The sequence below is a fragment of the Ambystoma mexicanum genome, chromosome 7q, assembly GCF_040938575.1.
Source record: "Ambystoma mexicanum isolate Mex_15411 chromosome 7q, UKY_AmexF1_1, whole genome shotgun sequence".
NCBI classification, from domain to species: Eukaryota; Metazoa; Chordata; class Amphibia; order Caudata; family Ambystomatidae; genus Ambystoma; species Ambystoma mexicanum.
In genome coordinates, this window is record NC_090941.1 from 1,019,528,572 (window position 1) to 1,019,551,000 (window position 22,429).

General features: G+C 45.1%; 1 protein-coding gene across 1 annotated transcript in view; it reads right to left on the reverse strand.

Moving 5' to 3' along the window:
* STARD10 (StAR related lipid transfer domain containing 10) overlaps positions 1-22,429 on the reverse strand; it is a 357,564-nt gene that overhangs the window by 26,477 nt on the left and 308,658 nt on the right. Inside the window, exon 5 of the mRNA XM_069640279.1 lies at positions 14,623-14,675. Within this exon, the coding sequence (XP_069496380.1) occupies positions 14,623-14,675 (53 nt within the window). The remainder of the gene's footprint in view (positions 1-14,622; positions 14,676-22,429) is intronic.

Sequence of the window (22,429 nt, forward strand, 5' to 3'; positions counted from 1 at the left end):
ACGCCGAGGTGGAATCGTGTTCAAAGCAAATATGGAAAACAAGGCAGCATTTTCTATTAGTTTGCCCGCTGTATGAGGATAGAACGTGTGGCAATATTGATGGGTGTGTGAGGGATCATGGCATTGAGTATTTGGCCCAAGCTATAAAATGTACGTCCATCCACTGGACATATTGATGGAATTTCTGATGCGAGTCATTTTTCTTTAGAGAGACTGGCTTTGTCCCTCAAGATATTTCAAGATGGTCGCAGGGCTCAGCTACTATTCTTAATTTTGATCCTGTCCATGTTTGAATAAAGGTCATACAATACAAAGGTCAGTGACAATGTGACTATACGGGTTGTTTCCGTAAGCTAGAATGCTATGAACGTTTATAGGTTTTTATAGTTGGGACACCCGTGAGATATAAAATGCTCAATACTTCTGAAAAACATATAAAACCAAATTTGAACTGCACGATATACTTTATGTTTCTTTATATTGTCCCATGGCTTTTTATCTCTAAGCGTCTCTGCCCGTGTTTGGAAATGTACTACATTTACTAAAACCGTGCTTTTATGGAAGTAAAGCTATGATTTATTAAAATCCACATTCTGAAGGCTTCCAAAAGGTGGCAGGCAAGCCTGCATCCAGCTGAATCGCTGGATGCCTAGATGCCTACCATGCATAGCTATGCCACCTGCCGCTCACAGGTACTCTCCTGATCCTCAGCGTGTCCTCAGCGGCCCATCCTGTGAGAACCAGGCATCACCCTGCAGTGATCCTGGAGCTCGATCGCTCATGAGCCAGCAGAGTCTACAGACACCCAATGATAGAAGAACGACACGCTATAAAAGGTGGAAGAGGTCAATGCACTCAATCATGTGCAAGGAGTGATCCATGTACTTTCCAGCAAAGAACTCGGCCTCCTATCACCGGAACGAGCGCTTGTAGAGGAACATCTCCCCCACACCAAGGTCCCGATTTGGCTACAGGTCTAAGGTGCAGCTTTTGTGGCAATGTAAATCACTACTCCAAAATGTGGAGAGCAACCTCTGGGTATGAAGCGCATTATAAATAACCAATTAAAATAAATAAATTAGGGTAGCATGCCGGTCACTTGCTCCTTGCCTGCGTGACTGGGCGTGGGAAGGGCACGGAGTGCACCAGCCGCAGTTCACACGTGTCTTCCTGACTCCATCACAGATAGCGGGGAGGATGGACCCCTCTCCCACTGCATAAGGGGGAAAGGGGCCCTCTGCCGCACTTTGAATTCGGCTCAGCAGTGGATTGTGCAGCTTTGACCCGGAAGGTGGGTGGGGCTGAACGACTGCATCCTTGACAACAGCTCACACTGCAGGATTATCCTGGGCACCGGGGGCTTTGCCCCCTTTCAGACAAAACAAAAATAAATATAAGTCCTGTGGCTGGGAAACTCATCAGCAGGACAGTGGGGGCTGTGAAGAAAGCCAGGGGGCAGAACATACGTGTTAACAAGAAAGACTATTTTCGTACTGCTGTGCAAAGGAAAGTGTCACGTGGTGAGCGTCGCAGGTTCCAACAGCACCTTAATTCAACGTCAACAAATGCAAACACGGATGCCCTTTGGTCTAGTGGCATTTTCGTTTGTTGCCCTTAACGAGTTCTGCAGCCTCTTAGTTTAACATCACTGGCAGACAGTGGCGTCGCCAAGAATCAAATTTATGAGGGGCACACAACCGCTATACTCTTGCACATATTTATGTTTGCGTTATTTTTGTCCTTAGAATATTGACAGATGACATCTTCAATAAGGCCATATGTATAAGACCTGACGTGTGCAGATCCCTGCTTCTCTTAGTTAAAAGGAATGCCTGGCAGGGGTAGGCAGCACCCCTTTTCTTCCGTAATGGTGGCACTGACGCTCGCCAGGCATCCCTTTAATTGAGAGATGCAGTGATCACCCATATTTGATCAATGCATTAGTTAAAGGGACGCTTGGCAAAGGTTCAGAATCACCATTATAGAAGAAAAGGCGAGGCCACTGAATTTTATTCTAAAGCCTGAAGCTCTCGCGCATGAATGAGAGCTTCAGGCTTTAAAAAAAATGGCCTTGGCTTTTATCAGCCTCGCATGTGCCACAATTATGGAAGAAAGGGGATTTTTTTTCTAAAGCCCAAATATCTCGTGCCTGAACGAAAGCTTTAGGCTTTAGGAAAAAGGCCCTGGCCTCCACCAGGGTCGTCGGCTGCAGAGACCGGGGACTTTAGGGAGCCCCGGCAGCGCCCCATCTCAGACTTTTTTTCAGAGACTGTCAGAGTTCTGCCCCAGTTAGACCCCGGCACACTTAAAGCCCTGGTGCTTCTGATGGTGCTATTGTAGCCTTCAAGCAAACAAATGATGCAGATGAGAAAAGGATGAACACATCAATGAAAACCATATGAGAACCAGAGCCAACGTGGACATGGCTACACTCAGGAGTACAACAAATTGAGGGAAAGGGACAAAGGACAACAGGCTATTCCGGTTGTGGGGGCGGATGGCAGATGCAGGGTGAGTGCAGTGGCGGAGGCGAACAGAACTATACATGTTTCCCCACACAAGGCACCTCCATCCGTGCAAGTGTAGTTTGTATTTATTTATTGGTGTTTTATAAGGTGCGAACCACAAGCACTGTGGTTTCAGAATAGTCAGCGAAAGCGGACTGCACTTGCATGCTGCCTACTCCAGCTAACTGCTGGTGGGGAGTTGACCCGGATTGGTTAATGCCCACCAAACACCCCTATCCCCTTTCATCCCCATCACATCCAGTTAACCCTGCTTTGTCTGTTAAGGTCCACAATTAGTCTAGTTTTCAAGCAAAAAATATTTTAACTTTATAAATTAAGCTATTTTTTTTTCCCGAGACATTAGAAAACCAGGATATCAATGGAAACAGGGCAAATTATTTTCTTATCCCCTAAAACGGAATCTTGAGAGTAAATTCCTGTTTTTATGCATTAAATATAATCTGCACTGTTCATTTTGCTAACCCTAGTCCAACTTCTCTTTAAAAAAAAAAGAAAATATGACTACATTTCAATAGACTACCACAAAGTTAAGCAATGTATTTGTCCCGGTAGAATAGCTCAGCAGCAACGTGCAAGACGACACAAAGCAACATAGGTTCGATCCCCGGCTCCGCGGTTGGAAAACCTCTGGTTAATAAGCCCGTTATAAATACGAAACTAAGACATATTCCTGTAACAGCGCCTCAATGCCCCTGGGCAGTGTGAGCGCTTTAAAAATGCAAATAAACAACATTTCTGAAACTGAAAACACAAATTGATTGCTGTAACTTAATGTGCACTTAGTTTTTTTGTGAGACCGCAACTTGAAGTCACCTCAAACATGCCGCGCCGGTCTCAAGGTTGTGTATTGCTTGACTTCCGGCAACCCTTGCCTAAGCTGGCAGTCCCCACAGGCAACACTTGCGCCACACCACACGTGCTTATCAGAGCACCCCGCCACTCAATTTCTCACCAAAGTACGCCATGCAGAAAATACCATCGGATCACAAAGCTACCTCAAACCTCTGACAATGTTTACCTCCACCCAGCAGGTGGAGGCACTGGCGGCCAGTACATAATAGGCGCTGGGGGTACAGCCATTCCGGTTAGGCACAGGCCAGCATTTATTCTCGGTCATGAATAGAGCTCACCAGCAGTAGCGCTCTGCATGACAGAATTCAAATCACGCAGTGCCGGCTGAGACGAGGCTCTCCTGTAGTGCACCATATGGCATTGGGACTTTATTGTTTTTATTTTATTGTTCAGTTATAACGCGCTTAATACCAGCGAGTGGTTTCGAAGCGCGGGATCGGGATTCAAACCTATGTTGCGCTGCGTTGTCTTGCTTCTAAGACAAACGCGTTACCCATGAGCTATCCTTCCGTCCCCTGTAATTCTTTCTTTTCCATTTGAAATTTAGGAAAACTACAAGTGCCAGAATTCCAAGCAAAAACATAACTGGGTGGCCTTCTCACGCACGGCAGGAAAACTGGAGAGCTCGCCCATAGGAAGCCTTGAGGGTGTAAGATTTAGATGCACCTGTTGCTTCCTCGAAGGCGGGACTCAGATAAACTGTCAGACATTGGCAACCTGCCTCCGTGCTTCCTGTTAAGTGAAAACGAGGCTCTGCACCCAGGGCGGAGAAAAAGGACCAAGTGGAAAAAAGATCTATGAAAAGAATTGGTTGAGTGTGTGCCCTGTATGTGTGTGTGCGTGCGCTCATACACGTGTGCATACAGTGAGGGCAGGCACGGCTACCATGACAATGTGTCTTAAAATGGCAATCCTGCCATATATTGGGCACTGAAATGTTGCAGGACAATCCTGGCATACATTGGGCATTGGCTGCAAGGCAACGTGTTACAGGGCCAACATGAAAAGTATGCGTCTCCGACTGCATGCCAATATGTTGCATATGGCAATGGCGGGCATAGCTGGCAGAGCCAGCATTGCATGGCTGCTATAGGTGCATGTTCCTGGCATCGCTTGGGCACAGCTGGCTTAAATCTGCATTTTTACAGTAGCATGCTCCTGGCATATATTGTGTACAGGAAGCATGCAAGCATGCTATACAGGAGAATGTAGTAATGCACTGTGGAGACAGAACCCTCCGAGGTGGTCCACACGTGTTCACTGCACTCAATTGCTCTGGCTAATCGTGCAAGCCTTCATGCCATGGCAAACGAAAAGTCCCCCACCGCCTCGCCATGGAGGTCAAAGTTGTACAAATCTCTCACACGCTGAACAGGTTCTTTTCCTGTAGAGAAGGGGTGCAGCATTACAGACCTTCACTTCAGTGGTGCCATCCTGTACAGGAGGTGATACAAAAAACTGGCCATTTTGGGCACTCTTTAGCAAGGCTGTGCATGTAAGGATCAATTTCGACCCTTCTGTGCATTGTTTAAATGGTAAAGAAGCAGCACATTGCTTCCGTAGCCGATCCGTTTCCATCCTCAAAAATGAGGGCGGGATAGGATAGAAACAAAGTTTGCATAATACTGCATGTGGATTTCCTGAAATAACAGGCTACAGATTATTATTTATTTTTTATTGCACAATAATCATCTCCCGGTACTTTCTGTAATTGGTCCTGCGCTCAATTTGCCATCAGACAAGAGTCTGTCGTATCTGTACAGAGAATAACATCATAGAGACAGCCAAACAGGTCCTAACCGAGTGCAATCGATTGGGGACTGTTGCAGGGTAGGCCGCCACCAGGTCAGGTGATGGCCGCGTCATATTGTTAAGAAAAGGGGAGGTCTTCCCCCCCATGGGGACAGACAATCCCAGTAACCTCAGCGACGACTGGCGTCTTTATGTATTGTCCCGGTGCCCCGGCCCGCCATACAACAGGGACCATATACATTTGCCATTTGCGACCCCTGCTTCTCAATCTGGAGTCCATTAAAGAATCGGTGTTCTGGCGCGATTGTCTCAACTCCAAAAGCACAGATTCGCACCTAAATCTCTACAGGATTTGGTGAATTGTACGCAAAGTCATCACGGCATAGGAACCAATTTGTGGTTTTAATTATATATGCGATTAATTACTTTGTGTACAGTGTATTGTATAGGTATTGTATAGTAGGCATTTGTACATGAATTTGTCTATGTTTTGCTCTATTTATTGTCATTTGGATTTTATTATGTGGGAAGTTTTTATGAACTATATCACATTAAATAAATAAAAAATAAAAAAAATTAGCAAGTAAAGAATCGGAGAAACCAAAACTAATGTGGAAAATAGACTCACCACCCAGGACATTGAGACAAATGTGCCCAAGCATACTTAGAAAAAGAGTTGGAAGCCTCCGGACTAAGGGTGTTAAGAAGGTGTTCCAGCATGGTGTAGCAAACAGAGGAGGAGGAGGGTGAGGTGGAGGAGGAGGAGGAGGATAGACTGATAGACGGTTACCTGTCATTTGGTCGAAAAAAATGGTCGAATGACCATTTGATCGATGTAAAATGGTCGGAAAAATAAAAGGTCGAATTTTTTATTTATGGGGGGGGGGTTCCCCCCCAAACCCCCTTTTTCTTTATTAAAAAATATTTTTTAAGAAACCAAACTAAAAAAAAATATATAAATAAATAGATAAATAAATGCAACCTTTTTTTTTCCGACCATATTGATTCGATCAAATGACCGGACACCCTGATAGACATAATGGGATGTGGCAAAACCAAATAGGCCGCATATTGTAGGAGCCAAAGACCAGGAGGAGGCTAAGCCAAGTAAGCCCACCATAGAATTTGCAAGGCTAACGCAGACCGACTGCTACAGGCTTGGGCCCAAAGGCTGACAGGAGCCAGGCCTTGAGAAGGAGAAATCAGCGAGAAGCCTGCTGGGGCTCCAGCCCAGGTGCTGATGGTACCTACAAGGTCACCAGCGCAACCTAAGGAAGTTTGCATCCTTGGAGAAGCCCCTGGCTGGGGCCAGTCTCATCTAAGTCACCTAGGTAAGATCCGGCTTACTCAGAACTAGAGTGTACTTAGGTTGGGGGTAATGAACCTCCGACCTGGAGATCCCCCCCCCCCCGGGGCAAAAGTGTAAAGCTACAAGTGCTTGACCAGGTAAAGCATGGAAGCGACCCGTGAGACAAGAGGGTGAAAGCTACACATTTTTCAAAGGACACCTAGAGCCAGAGAGGTGGCAGAATAGGTCATGCCCCAGAAAGAGTTCACAAGGCTACGGAATCCTACAGGAACCTTTGGTGTGGGTCTCATCTGCCAAGTTGAGAACTGACCTGGGGCCCTTCAAACGTCCCAGAGGCCAGGCCATTTGAAGGACATGTTCCTGGTTGTAGATTCCTGGCCAGATCCTTGTGAAGCAGAACAGGGACTGGACATTGGCCTCAGGACACTAGGCCCTCTTAACATAGGCCTTTTACTGAATTGGAGTTGACTTTCCATCCCGCCACTTTTTCCTTAAGAAATGTTCCTACTTTTGCTAAAAACTTCCTCCCCAAGGTCCTGTAGGCGTGGTCTCGTCCTGCACCGACACTCGACAACCGAGGTCAGGAATACAAGCTTTTGTGAGGGTAACATGAGCAAAGGATATCAGACTAACTTAGACCAGGAACTAGAAATAGCCAGAACTACCCCTGTGAGATTTGGACATGCAGTCCAGCAGGTTAGGCTAACTTCTCGTTAAAGGGGAACAATTTGGTTCAGGGGACATGATCCGACACTCGTTGCCCCCCCCCCCTACTTCTCAAGCCGGTTTGTTTTCCTCCAGAATTGAAGCCGTTTACCCAACTCCCTTTTTCTGCTGCCCCCACCGCCAACCCCACGCTCCCCTGGTGGCAATAGGCAAACAGATGGCACAGCTTCACAGGTCTGTACATATCTGCTGCTTCCCCACCAGCGGGCCTTTGGCAGGGGAGGAAGGCTCTCGGAAAGGGGCAGGAGTTGTCACTCTCTCAAAGACACCATTGAGGGCCTAAAAAAAAGAACACCCTTGAATCTGCAGGTGCCAGCAATGCTTCACCCACCATGGGAGACCGGCTCGCTCAGCGGAATATCTTCCAAGGGCATATGTGCTGGGGGATCGCAGATTCCCTCATTCATGTGGGGCTACCCTCATGCTAATTAAGTACCCTCCCGCTTTGAAAGTTCCTGCTGGAAACCACTGACCTGCAGCACCTTCTGGGAATCCAACCTGAGCTTGACATGCAACAAGCAGGACAGCCACACATGTCTTCTACTGTTCCACCATGCAAAGGTCTTATAATGGGAACTCTGGTCTCCTGGACCAAGAATGGAATCCTGAGTAACACCAGACTGATAACTGAAATGCTGTCTCGTGCATCATTTCAGTATTGCCGGGGCAGCAAACCCCTGTGCAGTGGGTATATAATATACCTGGCCACACATACACCACTACCCTGAACGTCTCCATTTGCAACTTATCTGTAAATGTTGGTCATATGTGCAACTGCCACTTTGTTTTATCTAATAGTATGTATCTGCGAAACCACAGAGCATTTCCTCATGATTGTGCTTGACCTCTGACCTGGAAGGGGGAAGCGAGGATTTGATTTGTACAGGGTATACAAAAAATGTATCAGGGCGACCCCGGTTCTACAAAAAGAAACTAAAAACAATTAGGTAGTATTTATCACATAAAACTCATATTGTGTGTTATGTACAGAAACATTTATTACAACAGGTAAGTGTACCGAACATAAAACATACACAACGTATTTGATCACACTAACTATTGGTGCATTCGTTTGAAGGTCCAATGACTCATAACATACAGCCCCTGACACTTTGAGAGGTGATTGGTATCAGATACTGCATTACTGGTGAGGGACTTTTTAGAATGACACCTGTCGCTGGTACCTGCGCGCCCTGTTAAGTTAGAAGGATTTGCCCTTGTGAATTGAAGTGATGTTAAGGAACTTGCATCGCACTAGGTTTAGCTACTATGGAGACATTGAGACCCTCCACTCCGTTTCTGACAATGGGTATGGTTGTGTTGAGCTATGACCTAATAATGCGCCGAGGAGTTATAAATTCCTTTTATTTTTGTGTTTGAGAGCCTTTGTGAATGACACGTGTTTCGGCAAGACTGCCTTTTTCAAATCCAGGCTTGTTAAAAGAAGAGAAAAGAATAAAAAACAGAAAAAGATAAAAACACATGAAAGTCTGTATATGTATAATCGTCATACTCAGGTATTCATACATGCAGACTTATTCAAAGTGCAATAATATAAAGTATTATAGATACGTTAGGAAAACACTGTCTCTTAGAATGGTATAGTTACCATTGCACCAGAAATAGACCAAAGTAGGAAGTTAGGGGGAGTGGTAAGCCTTGTGCTATTAAGCATGCAATTCATTGTGGGAAAAGAAGGATATTAGGGTCAGTTGGGAGTGGTCGGGGAGACAGAGATCTTAGTCTGTATGTTAAAAAATGTGGTGAGCAGGCTAAAGTGATATGAGCATAATAACTAATGTTAGGAATAGGAACACTTAGTCTTACCTAAATCTTTAATACATGAGTCACTGCATAATGCATGTAGAAACTGGGGTTCACAGGGATAAATCCCACCTGTGTGAAAATCACAAAAAAATATATAATAGGAATGAGTTTCTTGGAAGCGTTTACAACTTAAATTAGCAAGTATTAAGGTTAATAGCAAAAACCCTAGTATCGAGCGGGCACGCAGTCTATATGTATAAAATAAAAGTATGAGCAGTGTTAAGGCATGAGTTCGCCTCAGCAATACGTTTTTATCCAACTGGTAATTCGTAAGGTGCCACGCGAGGGCAGAAATCATAACGGCTTGACAATTATAGCCAGACCTCACAGTTATTCTAGAAGTTGTTCCACTTTGAGATAGAAAGGACAGTTTCATTTCCAAACGTTAAAATACAACGCGAAAATAGATATTTCAAAAACACGTGCGTTTCTGTAAACAGCACGTGTGGGGGTATGAATAGTATCAAGTCACAGCATAAGCCCCCATGTTTTTGCACGCAGGAAAAAAGGGTCCTACCTGATGCAAAGAAGTCCTCCATGTGTTCGAGTGTCCTGTGTTGCTAGTGATGGATGCGGTAAGATAGAGTAGAAAGTCCTATGTCGATTTCAGTTATCGGCGGCCATGTTTTGGGAATGGGAAGCGTCCCCGAACTGTACATAGTGGAAAAGATCCCATACTGTCATGAAGTTTACACATTTTCGGTTTAGGAAAAACTGAATAGAACAATAGGTTGGGATTTAAAAATGGATAAAATAGAAAGAAAGTATTCTGGTTGCCCGTGTGTATTATAAAATTTGAAATTGGATATAAGAATACAGCATGCCTATAGGGACAATATATTGAGTGTAACATACTGGAGCGCATTACCGGCTGAGCAACCTGAATGAGGTATTGTGGGAAATGCAGTGTATTCATCTTGATGTTTCCTACGTCCGTAAAGAAGTGTATTATGGGAAACGTAGTCAATCTCTAATGCCTACAATTGTAGATATTTAGAGGACAGAGTATGTGAGAGGCAGTTTGAGTAAGAGAATTAGATAAGAAAAGATTGGTCAGATTGCATTAATAGCATAGCATATGTATAAAAACCACCAAAATATATTAGAATGGTTCGGGTGAGCAAAAATGAAAGTTACATATTATGGTAAATCAGAAAAACATTACATTCAGAAAATAAACAAAGTTGAGTATTTCTTAGAGAAAATGGGCCATTTCATTGTCGGAGTTTATACCCCACTCCACTGATCAATGGTGCCAAATAAGTCTTGCTTCGGCTCTTCTGAGAAAGAGTTCCTGCTTACCACCTCTTGTGGTAGTCGTGATTTTCTGTAAGCCAATGAACTGGATGTCCAATTTATTATCCATTTGATGCTTCAATTGCCAGTGTTGTGATAATGGCAGATTGCTGTCTTGACTTCCGATTGCTGAGAGGTGTTCTTTCATTCGTGTTCGTAATTCACAGATGGTTGCGCCAATGTAGATCAGTTTGCATGTACATTGAATAGCATATACAACAGACTTAGAACAACAGTTTATTTGTTGTTTGATCAGAGTTTTTATCCCTTTTGCATTTGTGAACGTGGTTGTTGATGAAAAAGCATGTTTACACATGCTGCAGAAGCCACATTTTCTGAATCCTGTTGGTTGTTTGAGCCATGTTTCTTTGGTAGTTAGTTCTTGTTCTGGTAGGAAAGAAGGACTAATGCACATTTTTAGAGTTCTGGCCTTTTTGAAGATGAGAGTAGGAATATCTTTGATATTTTCTGAAATATGGGGATCCAGTTTGAGGCGATACCAGTTTTTCTTTAAGACTTTTCTGATTTGTTTCATATTTTCACAATATGTGGTGATGAATTGTACCACCTCTTGCTGTTGTAATTTTGGTTTTGGAGTCAGTGTCATTGTTCTAGTCGTATTTTTGGCCTTGTTCTTGGCATTGTTAATGTCCTTTTTAGGGTACCCTCTGGCGATAAATCTTTGAGATAAAAGTTCACATTCTGATTGAAAAGATGTGGTATTGGTACAATTTCTTTTTGCCCTGATAAACACTTCTTTCGGAATGTTTTTAATAACTGGTTTATAGTGACAACTGGTAGCATAGAGAGTTGAGTTTACCTCAGTTTCTTTTCTGTAAGTCTTAGTTGTTAATTTGTTTCCAAAGACAGAAATTGTAAGATCTAAAAATTCAATCTCAAAATTACTGGATTTGGCTGTAAACTGAAAACCAAAAGTGTTATTTTCTTGTTCAAGAAAGTCCATGAGAGCAATTTCTGGTCCGTTCCAAATCAGGAACACATCATCTATATAACGCGTCCATTTGACAATGTTGTTAGTGTAGGCAGGTAATTTATAGATGAAAAGGTCTTCAAACATGCCCATTACCAGGTTTGCAAGGGCGGGGGCAAATTTGACGCCCATTGCAACTCCACAAGTCTGCTTGTAAAACTGGTGATCGAAAATGAAGATATTATTTTCCAACGTAGTTAGTAACATTTCTTTTAACATGCATACATAATTGAAATGTGATGAAGATTCCTCCTGGAAAACAATCTATGGTTTGTAATGCTAGGTCGTATCCAATTGAGGTATAAAGAGCTTTAACATCCCATGTTGCCAGGAGAAAATGATCTTGCCATTCAATTTGAGCCAGTGTGTTAATAATGGAAGTACTATCCTTTAAATAAGCTTGTACCTGAGTAACCTTTGGTTTGAGTATGTTGTCTATATACTCTGCAATTGGTTCAGTGGCCCATCCAATGCCACTAACGATTGGTCTCCCCTCTGGAATTGTTTGAAAATGTTTATGTACCTTTGGGAGAAAGTAAATGGTAGGTATTGTTGGTTTTGATATGAAAAATATCTAATTCTCTTGCTCAAACTGCCTCTCACATACTCTGTCCTCTAAATATCTACAATTTTAGGCATTAGAGATTGACTACGTTTCCCATAATACACTTCTTTATGGACGTAGGAAACATCATCAAGATGAATACACTGCATTTCCCACAATACCTCATTCAGGTTGCCCAGCCGGTAATGCGCTCCAGTATGTTACACTCAATATATTGTCCCTATAGGCATGCTGTATTCTTATATCCAATTTCAAATTTTATAATACACATGGGCAACCAGAATACTTTCTTTCTATTTTATCCATTTTTAAATCCCAACCTAGCATTCTATTCAGTTTTTCCTAAATCGAAAATGTGTAAACCTCATGACAGTATGGGATCTTTTCCACTATGTACAGTTCGGGCACGCTTCCCATTCCCAAAACATGGCCGCCGATAACTGAAATCGACATAGGACTTTCTACTCTATATTACCGCATCCATCGCTAGCAACACAAGACACTCGAACACACGGAGGACTTCTTTGCATCAGGTAGGACCCTTTTTTCCTGCGTGCAAAAACACGGGGGCTTATGCTGTGACTTGATACTATTCATACCCCCACACGTGCTGTTTACAGAAACGCACGTGTTTTTGAAATATCTATTTTCACGTTGTATTTTAACGTTTGGAAATGAAACTGTCCTTTCTATCTCGAAGTGGAACAACTTCTAGACTAACTGTAAGGTCTGGCTATAATTGTGAAGCCGTTATGATTTCTGCCCTTACGAATTACCAGTTGGATAAAAACGTATTGCTGAGGCGAACTCATGCCTTAACACTGCTCATACTTTTATTTTATACATATAGACTGCGTGCCTGCTCGATACTAGGGTTTTTGCTATTAACCTTAATACTTGCTAATTTAAGTTGTAAACGCTTCCAAGAAACTCATTCCTATTATATATTTTTTTTGTGATTTTCACACAGGTGGGATTTATCCCTGTGAACCCCAGTTTCTACATGAATTATGCAGTGACTCATGTATTAACTATTTAGGTAAGACTAAGTGTTCCTATCCCTAACATTAGTTATTATGCTCATATCACTTTAGCCTGCTCACCACATTTTTTAACATACAGACTAAGATCTCCGTCTCCCCGACCACTCCCAACTGACCCTAATATCCTTCTTTTCCCACAATGAATTGCATGCTTAATAGCACAAGGCTTACCACTCCCCCTAACTTCCTACTTTGGTCTATTTCTGGTGCAATGGTAACTATAGCATTCTAAGAGACAGTGTTTTCCTAATGTATCTATAATACTTTATATTATTGCACTTTGAATAAGTCTGCATGTATGAATACCTGAGTATGATGATTATACATATACAGACTTTCATGTGTGTTTATCTTTTTCTGTTTTTTATTATTTTCTCTTCTTTTAACAAGCCTGGATTTGAAAAAGGCAGTCTTGCCGAAACACGTGTCATCCACAAAGGCTCTCAAACACAAAAATAAAAGGAATTTATAACTTCGACCACAATTACTTGTCCATTCTATTACTCCTCGGCACATTATTAGGTCATAGCTCAACACAACCATAGTGATTGGTATCAGTGTTGAATTAAACATTAAAAAAAAAGAAGTGTCCGTTGTGTGGCTGACACTATAAGGACGGACACTTAGCATTGCACATTTGTTTGTCTTTGTAGATTGACACCATAGGCAAGGTCATGAAGAATCCAGACCACAATTCCTGGTCCTGATGAAGGCCGTTTTATCGACAGCCATCCAAAGAAGCTAGAGGCCGAAACACAGTCTTGTCAACTTTTTACAAATATACAGTGTCCCACACACACACACACACACACACACACACACACACACACACACACACACACACACACACACACACACACACACACACACACACACACACACACACACACACACACACACACACACACACACACACACACACACACACACACACACACACACACACACACACACACACACACACACACACACACACACACACACACACACACACACACACACACACACACACACACACACACACACACACACACACACACACACACACACACACACACACACACTCGTTTTTTATGTTTAATTCAACACTAACACCAATTCCCTCTCAAAGTGGTCAGGACATGTACGTTATGAATTGTTGGACATTCCAAAAAATACACCAATTGTTATTGTGATCAAACACGTTGTATATGTTTTGTGTTTGGAATGTGTCGGGTACACTTACCTGTGGTAATCAAAGTTTCTGTACGTATCACACAATATGAGTTTTATGTGATAAATACTACCTGATTGTTTTTAGGTCTGGTATCGCCCTTATCAATTGTTTGTATACACTAATTGCCCTGGAGAGATCAGTGAATAGCCAGGTGCCCCTGTTTTTCAACGTCTGATTCGTACAGTACATCCCTGTTTAGACCCTGGCTCGAGGGCACCTGATATGAAATTTATAACGCTTAATACCCAGAGGTTTCTAAGCGCGGACCCGGGGATCGAACCTGTGTTGCTCCGAGACCTGAACAGGCTAGCCCCATTCATTTGTAAAATGCTGCTTAGCTTGTCCACGTGCTCAAGACGCAGGGCAGCATTTAGATTTAAGTGGTAAAGTCCTGCACCTGAAATAAAAACACTCCTCAGTAATGCATGCCACATCTGGCTCCCCGGTGCACTGTCTGACAGTACAGGACACTGGCCCCAACTCCATTATAACAAGAGTACAGCAAGGAGGCTCTTACCTTTGGAGCCAGGAACTGCGAGGATTTGTTCACCACCCACTTTGGCAGGGACCCTAAAATGAAAAAGGTGAAAATCAAAGTGTTAGAAGCACAATATATATATATATTTTAAACTAAAATCACATGTTTGTAGGAAGTTCAGGTTAGGCAGGGCACAAGACTAATTATCCAATCATGGCCTGCTCTCACACTTGCAGCCTCATCTTTCCATCACTTCTCTTGCAGCCTCCATCTTGCGTGTCCAGGATTCCCTCTACATGCCCATGTCTCCCTTCCAGCCTCATCTTCTCGTTTCCTCTCATGCAGCCCACCCCCAGTCTTCCGTTCTTGCATCTTCATGTTGCCCTACAAGCTCTCTGCCCCCGCCCCATCACCCTCTTCATCCATGCATCTGCCATAGTTTGAGGGCATGCTGGCTTTACAGCTGGCTGCAGACATCAGCCCTCCATGACCAGCCCTGGGCATCTGAAAGACACCCACCCATTCTGCCACCTGGGAAGTAATAACCCGGATTATTTACATAGGTTTAATCCAGTGCCACAGGTAACATGGCCTTAGTGCGTATCTTTCAATACTAGTGGTCTTTATGACCATCCTTACACCTATCTCCAATTCTTCCAACCACATGTATATGTTGTTGAATCCCCCCCCATGCCACTCATGTGGCCCCAATCACCTCGTCCCTCTGTGCCTCCATTTACCTACACACTGCGGGAGATCTGTTCACCTCCACACCCGTCCTGCACGCCACGGTTTACTGGCTTGCAAATTCCAGATGCAATTCCCAGTTCAGTAAGTCACCAACCCCACTACCATGCATTTAGCATCTACCGTCTTCTGCTGCGTGACCCCACCCCCCCCAAAATGTCTGGCACCCAAATAAACCATCGACTCCCTGCCAAGATGTTCTGCCCAGTGTATGGCCCATGCCCATGGAACCCCCTAACTCCCTATGCCTCCAAATGGACCTGCCCACCAGGCCTCAGCTCTTTGCCCCTCATATACCTGCAATCTCTGTGGCAGTGTGTATTCAGTCTCCAGCTCGCTGTCTGCTATGAGCCAAGTGGCACGCCATTACAATGTAAACATATTCTGATCCCCCGCCCGCAATGGCAGTAACTTTGGTGAATTCTGGGCGCTTACACACGGACGGACACTCCTCTAATCCTGCCATCTGTTATGTACCTGCCCAGCCCATGCATAGTAAATCACATTCCCCCTGTAATTCCCACTCTAAAATCACCATCAGACAGCACATCCCATAACCCCATTTTCACAATTTCGCTTGAATCCTCTGGTCCTGGGGGGTCTTCAATTTTACCTGCCAAGCTGCAGGTCCCATATCCTACCCACCTCTATCCAACCTCCTAACGAATGTCTATACAGTTCCACAACCCCCCCCCCGCCCATGTGTCCCCACAAACCCTCCAATCCTGTACCCCAACAACTCACTCCCATACCACCTTCAAATGGTCTCTCTAGCCCCCTTTAGTGCCAGTGTCAGACTCCTACACACCCCCATCCCCCGCCCCCCAATAAGTCCCAAGCACCTGGAATTAATTTCTTCCGTCATGGATTTTCTTTGATAATCCAACACATAATCGGTCATATAAATGATTGATAATGCGTGTTTCTCTTCTCTCTTCCCCCCCCACCCCGACCCCCATCACCAAAGCATCCCACCTGAGCCACAGCACCACTGCCCGTAGAAAAACACGCCTTATGGATCAGGTGACCAGATTTTCAAGACAAAAAAAAGGGACAGTGAACAACATAAAAGAAAGACTAGACTATTCCCCCAACCAGACCTCCCGCTGCCCCCATTCCCACAGTATATGCATAAAAATTGTGCGGCTTTGAGTGTTGATAAAAGCACGTGAATGACAAGCATGCTACTGATTGAATTATGCATTTTAATGTTATATTTGTACAATGAACTTGACTGTTACTGGTATTTAGTGTCAAAATGTTGAGCATCTGAACTATAACACACAAAAAATGTAAATACTAATAACAGAGGGCTTTTGCTCTGTTTGACATTACATATCTTGCTATTTACTTTCTTCTCTCCCTGTCTCTGTGGCGCAAGCAGTTAATGCATAAGGTTTGTACCTGGAGCGCTGGGGGTTCGTACCCATCCTAAAATGACAACATTCTTAACATCTAACACTCTACCATTGCCCAAAACCGGGACAGGGTTTTTATAACATAAAACCTCCCGGGACAGAGGTCCCAGCAAAAACGGGACGTCTGGTCACCCTACTTATGGAGACCTGTGCAGTTACAGCATTTCCCACTGTACATGACAGACATAACTGCTGGACTATTACGCAAGTTGATGCAAATAGGACGAGCATATCAGCACTTGGGTTAAATAATCTGTGCTTATTTACTTAACATTTAAACCAGCTGTGCTTGGTTGTGTCCATGGGACTGCCCATGCTAGGGCAACAAAGAAAATACAGGGATGGCGTAAAGAACCGACAAGTGTGAGCTAACAGTGGTTGCTGGGCATAGGGCCAGAGGCATAGCCAGCATTGTCCAACAAGTTGGGCCTGAAGCTGATGTAGTTGGGCCCACTGCAGTGACATTAACATTTCTTAATGCCCACACAGCAGCGGCTGTGTGGACATTTACAGATTTTGGGAGGGTCTTGCCCGCTCAAGCCCCACCCTGTCTACGCCTCTGTGTACGACACCACGCAGTGAGCAGGAGCGGCCTCTGGGGATGAAGGGACTATATTAATATTCAGCTTGTAGCAAATAGGAGTATTCGTCGCCCTTAACCGGGTCTGGCTCCTGCTTGTAGCTGGAAAGTGCCCCACGGTTACCAGTTTTTTGGAATCCTTATAACTAATGCATACAAATGTGCCTTTTAGAGTAGTAGAGACTTCCCAACTGAACTAGTTCATCAAGGAAAGGCCCGTCAGGTACGATATGGCTGAACAAAGTCGACAGAGCTTCATTCTCAGGTGCCATCCCTACCCGGGGGCGCAAACTGCTTGTAACGCATCCTCCCCGTACTGATTGTAAAGTGCGAGTTCTAAATACTAAAAGATTCTTCTTAGTTTTATCAAGGTTGTTCTATGTCGGTTTCCTATATACTATTAGATGACTAAACATTCTTTCAAAACTTTTTATATTTAACAGCAGCTTTAATACCGTTCGGCCACAGAGAATCTGAGAAAACGCGCAACACATTTGCACCCCCGGGGCGCTGTAGTGCGGGGGAGAGAGCAAAGAAGGTGCAGCCTTCAGGAGGAAGAGAACAGTAGTGTGCTATGCGGGACCCGTGCACCGCAAGTGCCATTCTTTTCCCGCGCGCATACAGTATGACAATTCAAGATGGCTGATAGCTCGGTCCACCATGATGAGGAGTGCACGAGTGGGGTGTCGGAGCAAAAGAACTAAAACGACAAGCGCGTTACCTAGGAACCGGGTGTAGCAAATCCCAAAGACCCAATCAGAATTACCCAACAAACTGGGAAAGCTCTGCGAAGGTGGGGCCAGGAAGTGGCAAGCAGGAAGAGACTGACCCAGGCACAGAGAACCACCAATCCCAAGTTCCCATATCAAATCTGCACACCTGAACCTAATAGGCAAAAAGCCCTTCCCAAGGATGGAGCAGGGCTTCTATAGAATGAATATGGGAAAACTGAGTGATATGGGAGTTTGGAGAAGGAATTCATTTGGAGGCAGAAGGATATGGAGCAGGGGATACGAGGTTAGAGGGGGGACTCAGGAGGCTGGGGGATAGAGAAGGACTCAGGACGCTGAGGGACAGATGAAGACTAAGGGGGGAGGAATGGGAGTTGAGCTGGGGGACAAAGAAGGTCAGTGGGTGATGGGGGACAGAGGACTGTGTGGGAGTCGGGGGGCTAGGTGACCGTAGGACTGTGTGGGGGAAAGGGGGAAAAAGGAGGATCGGGAAGGCTAGGAGGTGGAGGGGGGGGGAGATCGAGGAGGACCGGGTGAGCCAAAGGAGGGTGGGGGGGTGGATGAGGACTGGGGAAGACGAGGGAAAAGGGAGGATTGGGGTGACTGGGGGAGGCAAAGGAGGTTCAGGTGATGCAGGGGGGGGGACAAAAGAGTACTGTGGGCCAGAGGGCACAGAAGAGGACCAGAGGGGGCTCTCCATGCAAACTCGTTCTTTAAATTCCTGACACTCGCCGATCAATCCATCCAGGGTCATGCCCATCCCCACTGCCTCACTGAACACATCTTACTGCACTCTCCCTCCTGAACAGTCTGCTCCTCGTCTCCTTGCAACCATTAGCTCCCCGTCCATCCTTATCCCTCCCCTTCCGCTCCTTGTCCCTACTTTCCTGCTCTTCTGGAATGCTCTCCCCTCTGGCCATCAGTGGAACTCCTCAAAACGAGGCTCAAACTCCAGCTGCTACGGATGGAAGCAGCCACTCACACACTTCCACCCTCCCAACTAACCAACACGCCCCCCTCTCCTGCATTCTAGTTTAAATGATTGTACATATGGAAATCCTGGCCGCAGGCTCTCAATCAATGTCCTTGGTTTATTTCTTACTCTCACCCGTCACCAGCAGGTATCCGTCATTCAATGCAACAATGCTCTTCTGTAAAGGCACCTTTACCTAGGACGGCCTCTGCTTTCGGTTATTGCCTTCTTTGTCAGCCCTTTCTGTTCAAAATGACTTTCTGTTCTTAAATGAATACAAAAATGCAGCACATTGGAACAAAGCCACTTTTGCGTGTAATGAGGTGATGGGGAGATTTGGGTTCCATTATTCAGGGGCGCAGACGATGGAGGACAATCATTTAGACTGTCCTTCAGAACGGTTGACGGCAGTCAGCTGTGCAAATTAATCCATTATACCTAAACAGATCACCGACATACTTCTCACTATGAGAATAAATATTGGGGGTTGGGAGAAAGTTTTTCCCACTACTTTTTAAGCTCATTTTGCTCCTGGGCCAACAAAATCCATATCACTGCCTTCCAAAATGCAATTACGTTATGAAAGAGGAATTAGTTAGGAAAAAGGACACTGCACGTGATTTTGTATTTTTATTTTATTGTTTAAGGCGCGGACCTAGCTCGAGAGCAGCGGAGCGCTGCTCAGAGTGTGGGAAGCCGACATTTAGGCTGGCATTTTTTACCAGCAGCACAGCACTGCGAGGTCTGTGCGTCAGTATTTGCGTCCATTGGAATTGAAAGATTCTTGTTTTGAGAGATTTGCAAAATTGGAGCTTTGTGGGGGCATTCCAAGCCGATCCCAGGATCGAGTTCCAGAGGGTGGGTGCATGACAAAAGGATTGTTTGTGGGTCCACTCTTTGTCGATGAGTTGCGATTCAAGCCAGTTGCTCGATTTGCTGTCCGAGGAGCGTGTGCCACCAGATACGTGGAGCTTAACTGCCAAGCACACTGGTGTGCTACTCATGACTGCTTTGTAGATGATACATGCAGTCTTGAACAGTGTCCTGGCCTGGAGAGGAAGCCAATGTAGTTAGCATAGGATGGGGGTGATTCAGTCAAATGTCCATGCTCCCGAAATAAGACATGGTGCAGCGTGATGTAATGCTTTTAGAGGAGCCAAAAAAGCAGCTGGGAGCCCTGTCAGGAGGGCATTTCCCCCATCGATGCGCGAGACCACAAGGGCCTGCACTACGGTTTGGAAGTCCTGGGGCCGGATTAAGGGTTTGATTTTTTTGACGGATAGAGATTCTGAGCCAGGGTATTTGGGCCTTCTTGTCTATGTGTTCTGGAAGGACGGGCTGCTGTCAATGGTGAAGCCTAAGGATGTTGCCGATTGAGAATTGTGGATCAAATCCTTCTAGGCACAGATCATTGAGCCATTGTTGGACAAGTTATTTTTTTAGTGGGCGGACCAATGAGGACGGACTCGGTCATTGTTGGACAAGTTATTTTTTTAGTGGGCGGACCAATGAGGACGGACTCGGTCATTGTTGGACAAGTTATTTTTTTAGTGGGCGGACCAATGAGGACGGACTCGGTCTAGGATGGGTTTAGATTGAGGTAGGCAGTCGACATCCAGGACTGGATGATAGCTAGGTAATTGCAGCGACAAATTATGTCCTGCGTGAATGAGGAAGGCCATTAATTAGTATTTGCAATTTTTATCAGAAAACAAACAGCAGTCAGGGGTGCGGGGGGGTGGGGGGTTTGAAAGCTTTACCCTCAGGCAGGTTTAACAATACTATTGAGTAGGTCAGGATTTCCTAGAAGGATTAGCTGACCGGCCATTACCAATAGGGAGAGGTCAGATGATTAGCAAGATCGACCTTAAACAATATTATCAATAAAGACTGCGAGCCTCAACTAGCAGTAACTCATTAATGCAGGATTAGAAGATATTACAAAGCAGACAGGTTGTTTTGTAAAGGTATCTAATTCTCCTCCATTCTCCACTGCCGACACAAACCCTGATTCATGGAACTGTGCAAGGTGCATTTCTGCCATGCAAAGTCTGGGCAAAGTCAGCACGTAGTCATTTTTGCAGTACAAAATTACTTTGCCTGGACTTTGCACGCCAAAAGTACACTTTGCACAATTCCATGAATCAGTGTTTGTGTCGGCAAAGCAAAGTCACTTTTCAGCAGTACCAATTAATTTTGAATCGAGCAATTATTCCATGAATCAGGCCCTAAAAACAAACTAAAATATAAATCAAGCAGAACCGCTCCAAGCTGAAAGGCCCGCTGCAGAACCGCTCCAAGCTGAGAGGCCCGCTGCACATCTGCTCCAAGGTGAAAGGCCCGCTGCGGAACCACTCCAAGCTAAGAGGCCCGCTGCGCATCTGCTCCAAGCTGAAAGGCATACTGCGAAACCGCTCCAAGCTGAAAGGCCCGCTGCGCATCTGCTCCAAGCTGAAAGGCGTACTGCGAAACCGCTCCAAGCTGAAAGGCCTGCTGCGCATCTGCTCCAAGCTGAAAGGCCCACTGCGCATTCGCTCCAAGCTGAAAGGCCCGCTGCGGGACCGCTCCAAGCTGAGAGGCGCGCTGCGCATCTGCTCCAAACTGAAAGGCCCGCTGCACACATGTCCAACACAGCCACGCACCAAATGTACTGCTTCCAATGTTCCCAAACTATTTCAAAAATTGAAGTGCTGCACTCCCCAGCACCATGACACACACAGCAGCTGGTATTAAACAACCTGAGACAGAGGGCGGGCTTAAAGATGCACGTGTCATTTCTAATCTGCCATTAAAACTGGCCAGCCATGGTCCACCATTTAACCCCTTTACTCATCCCACGACGGAAGGACAAAGCGCCTGGTGGACCACACAGGCCACTGCTCGCTTTGACAAAGACCATTCCTTTGGTCGAAACGCGTGTTGGCTGTTTTTTCCTAAATGCTGCCAAGTCGTTTCAATCATTGCAAAGTGCGCCACGACAACGTCACTGGGCCAGACCACCGTCTGCTCCGCCACCTTCGGTCTATCAACCACAGATGGTCTAAGCACCCCAATATCTCAACAGAATAACCAACACAGCATTAATCTTTTCTTACCAATGGCGATTTTGGGGGGCCGGTTGGAAGGGAGCTTGTGAAAGAGTTGTAGGACAGTGCTCAGGTATTTCCATAGTTATATTTTTATTTTTCATAAGGTGCATTGTGGCGGACTCCAGCCTCGAAGCGCGGAAATGGGTATCGAACCCGTGCTACTCGGTGCTTCCTTGTCTCCAAGCTAAGCGTTGCCCCAGAGCTATCCTTCCGGGCCTTCCATTGACATTGAAAGCAGATAATCACAGCCATGCCCGTCTAGTCCACAAATGTCCCCAGGTGCTGCAACAGTCAACCCTACTTGTGTT